The 2,091-nt window shown below is 41.6% G+C and overlaps 1 protein-coding gene across 1 annotated transcript in view; it reads left to right on the top strand.

Moving 5' to 3' along the window:
• LOC106327381 (probable carboxylesterase 120) overlaps positions 1 to 1,481 on the top strand; it is a 9,549-nt gene extending 8,068 nt beyond the window's left edge. The window contains exon 3 of the mRNA XM_013765522.1: positions 1,035 to 1,481. Coding sequence (XP_013620976.1) covers positions 1,035 to 1,438 — 404 coding nt within the window. The 3' untranslated portion in view covers positions 1,439 to 1,481. The remainder of the gene's footprint in view (positions 1 to 1,034) is intronic.
• Positions 1,482 to 2,091: the final 610 nt, after the last annotated feature.

Genomic DNA, 2,091 nt, shown 5'->3' with positions numbered 1-2,091 from the left:
GGCAGTCTCATGTATGCTATGGTGTGCACCAGACCCGACATTGCCTATGCTGTAGGAGTTGTGAGTCGCTTTCTAGCGAATCCAGGAAAGGAGCATTGGAAAGCAGTTAAGTGGATCCTACGCTATCTACGAGGCACAACGAAGAAGTGTCTATGTTTTGGCAATGGAAAATTGGAGCTGAACGGTTACACCGATGCAGATTGGGCTGGTGATAAAGATTCAAGGAAATCAACATCAGGCTTTGTTACTACCTTTGCAGGGGGAGCTGTTTCCTGGCAATCGAAACTACAAAAGTGTGTTGCCTTATCCACCACGGAAGCAGAATACATCGCAGCAACGGAAGCATGCAAGGAGATGCTATGGATGAAGAATTTCTTGCTTGAGTTAGGAGAAAAACAAGAAAAGTACAACATGCTATGTGACAACCAAAGTGCTATTCACCTAGCAAATAATCCAACATTTCACTCTCGCTCGAAGCACATCGACATTCGGCATCATTGGATTCGAGAAGTTCTTGAAGAGAAGCTTCTACATCTCAACAAGGTACACACCGATGAAAACTGGTCAGACTTTATGACCAAGGTATTACCGATCAAGAAGTTTGAAGATTGCTGCAAAGGCACGGGGATGGCAACGGTTTCGGGCTAAATCGGGAAGGGGGAGATTTGTTGGAGTTCCCTCCTTAAGCCCAAAACAAATCAAGCCTTAGTCCAAGAAGAAGAAATATCTAGAAGGAGAAGAAGAGTGTGGATTGAGAAGTGTGTAGAAGTGTGTTGAAGTGTTTAAGAAAAGAAGATGGAGAAGTCTCTAGAATTAGCTTGTAGTTGCCCTCCACTAGTATAAATAAGAGTGTAGAGTCCCTTTGTAACATCATCCAAGAATCAAGAAAATAAAGAGAGAAAACATTTGTAAGAGAGAGTTCTCAAAACAAAATCTTTGTAAACCCTTTTCAAAATTATAAAGAGTCTTCTTCTTAAATCTTTTAGTTGTCTAATCCCATCTTCATCTCATCGATATCGGGTAATATTCCCAACATATCCCTGGATTGATCTTACACCAGCCGTTCTTCGGCGGCGAAGAGCGTTGCGAGTCTGAAATCAATGTGAATTTTCCGCATATACTCAGCGACGCCTGCTGGCAGCTTTGTCTCCCTGTCGGAGCGAACCGGGATCACGAGTATTCGAATCCGACGGTGGGAGATGGACCGAAGCAAATGGAGAAAATCGGACGGTTGGGACGGAATTGGAAGGTGGTGGTGATTGGACGAGAAAGACATCGTCTGATAGATAGGCACAGAGATGTGGCGAAGTTGATGGACCAGGGAGTGGATGTGACTGAGCATTTTACCGACGGCGATGTTCACGGTGCTGAGCTCGTTAACCAGGGTGAAACTACGCTTGCTTGCATCAGAAGTATCATTTACTCTTCCTCACCGTAAAGGTTTTTTTTTTTAAATTCCATAAAATAAAGAGGCTTCTATCTTAGGCCGATTTAAAGATTTACCTTTACGTATTGGTTTGTGGAAAATTTTATAAATAAGAAAAATATTGGAGACCCAAGAGGCATCTCTTGTTTTATCTTCTGGAACTTGGCATTCTATTCACCATTGTTATGGAAGGCCTGTTTAGTGGTGGTTTATTAATGGTTTTACTCAGTTAATCATCCAAGTTTTAGAGAAAGCAAATTATTCAGCATAATTAAAATACAGTATTGTTAAGCATGAATTTCGCAAAACGGTTTAGAGTAGTGCAGTTATACTTAAATCATCATACGAAATGTAAAATTCTCATTTGTAGTTGTAATGTTTCTTATCATTTATAATGACATGAGAGTACTCCAATGTTCCACACTTTGACGAGCAAGGGCAAATGGATGCTCCTTTGGAGATCACTAAGACCACCATTATCGCAGGTGCTTAGGCCATTGCTTAGGGTTAATTTTAATTTAAAAAAAAAAATAGAAAACACGGCGCTTAATTAAGCCCGTGAAACAACGCCGCTTAGTGTGCATGTGTCAAGACAGGGGAGGGGGAAGCCTCGGTTACGCGTGAAACAAATCAAACTTGGTTCTCTCTCTCTCTCTCTCTCTCTC

Source organism: Brassica oleracea, chromosome C2, assembly GCF_000695525.1.
Source record: "Brassica oleracea var. oleracea cultivar TO1000 chromosome C2, BOL, whole genome shotgun sequence".
NCBI classification, from domain to species: domain Eukaryota; kingdom Viridiplantae; phylum Streptophyta; class Magnoliopsida; order Brassicales; family Brassicaceae; genus Brassica; species Brassica oleracea.
The sequence above is the reverse complement of the archived record's forward strand: the minus strand, read 5'-3'. Positions and strand labels throughout refer to the sequence as shown.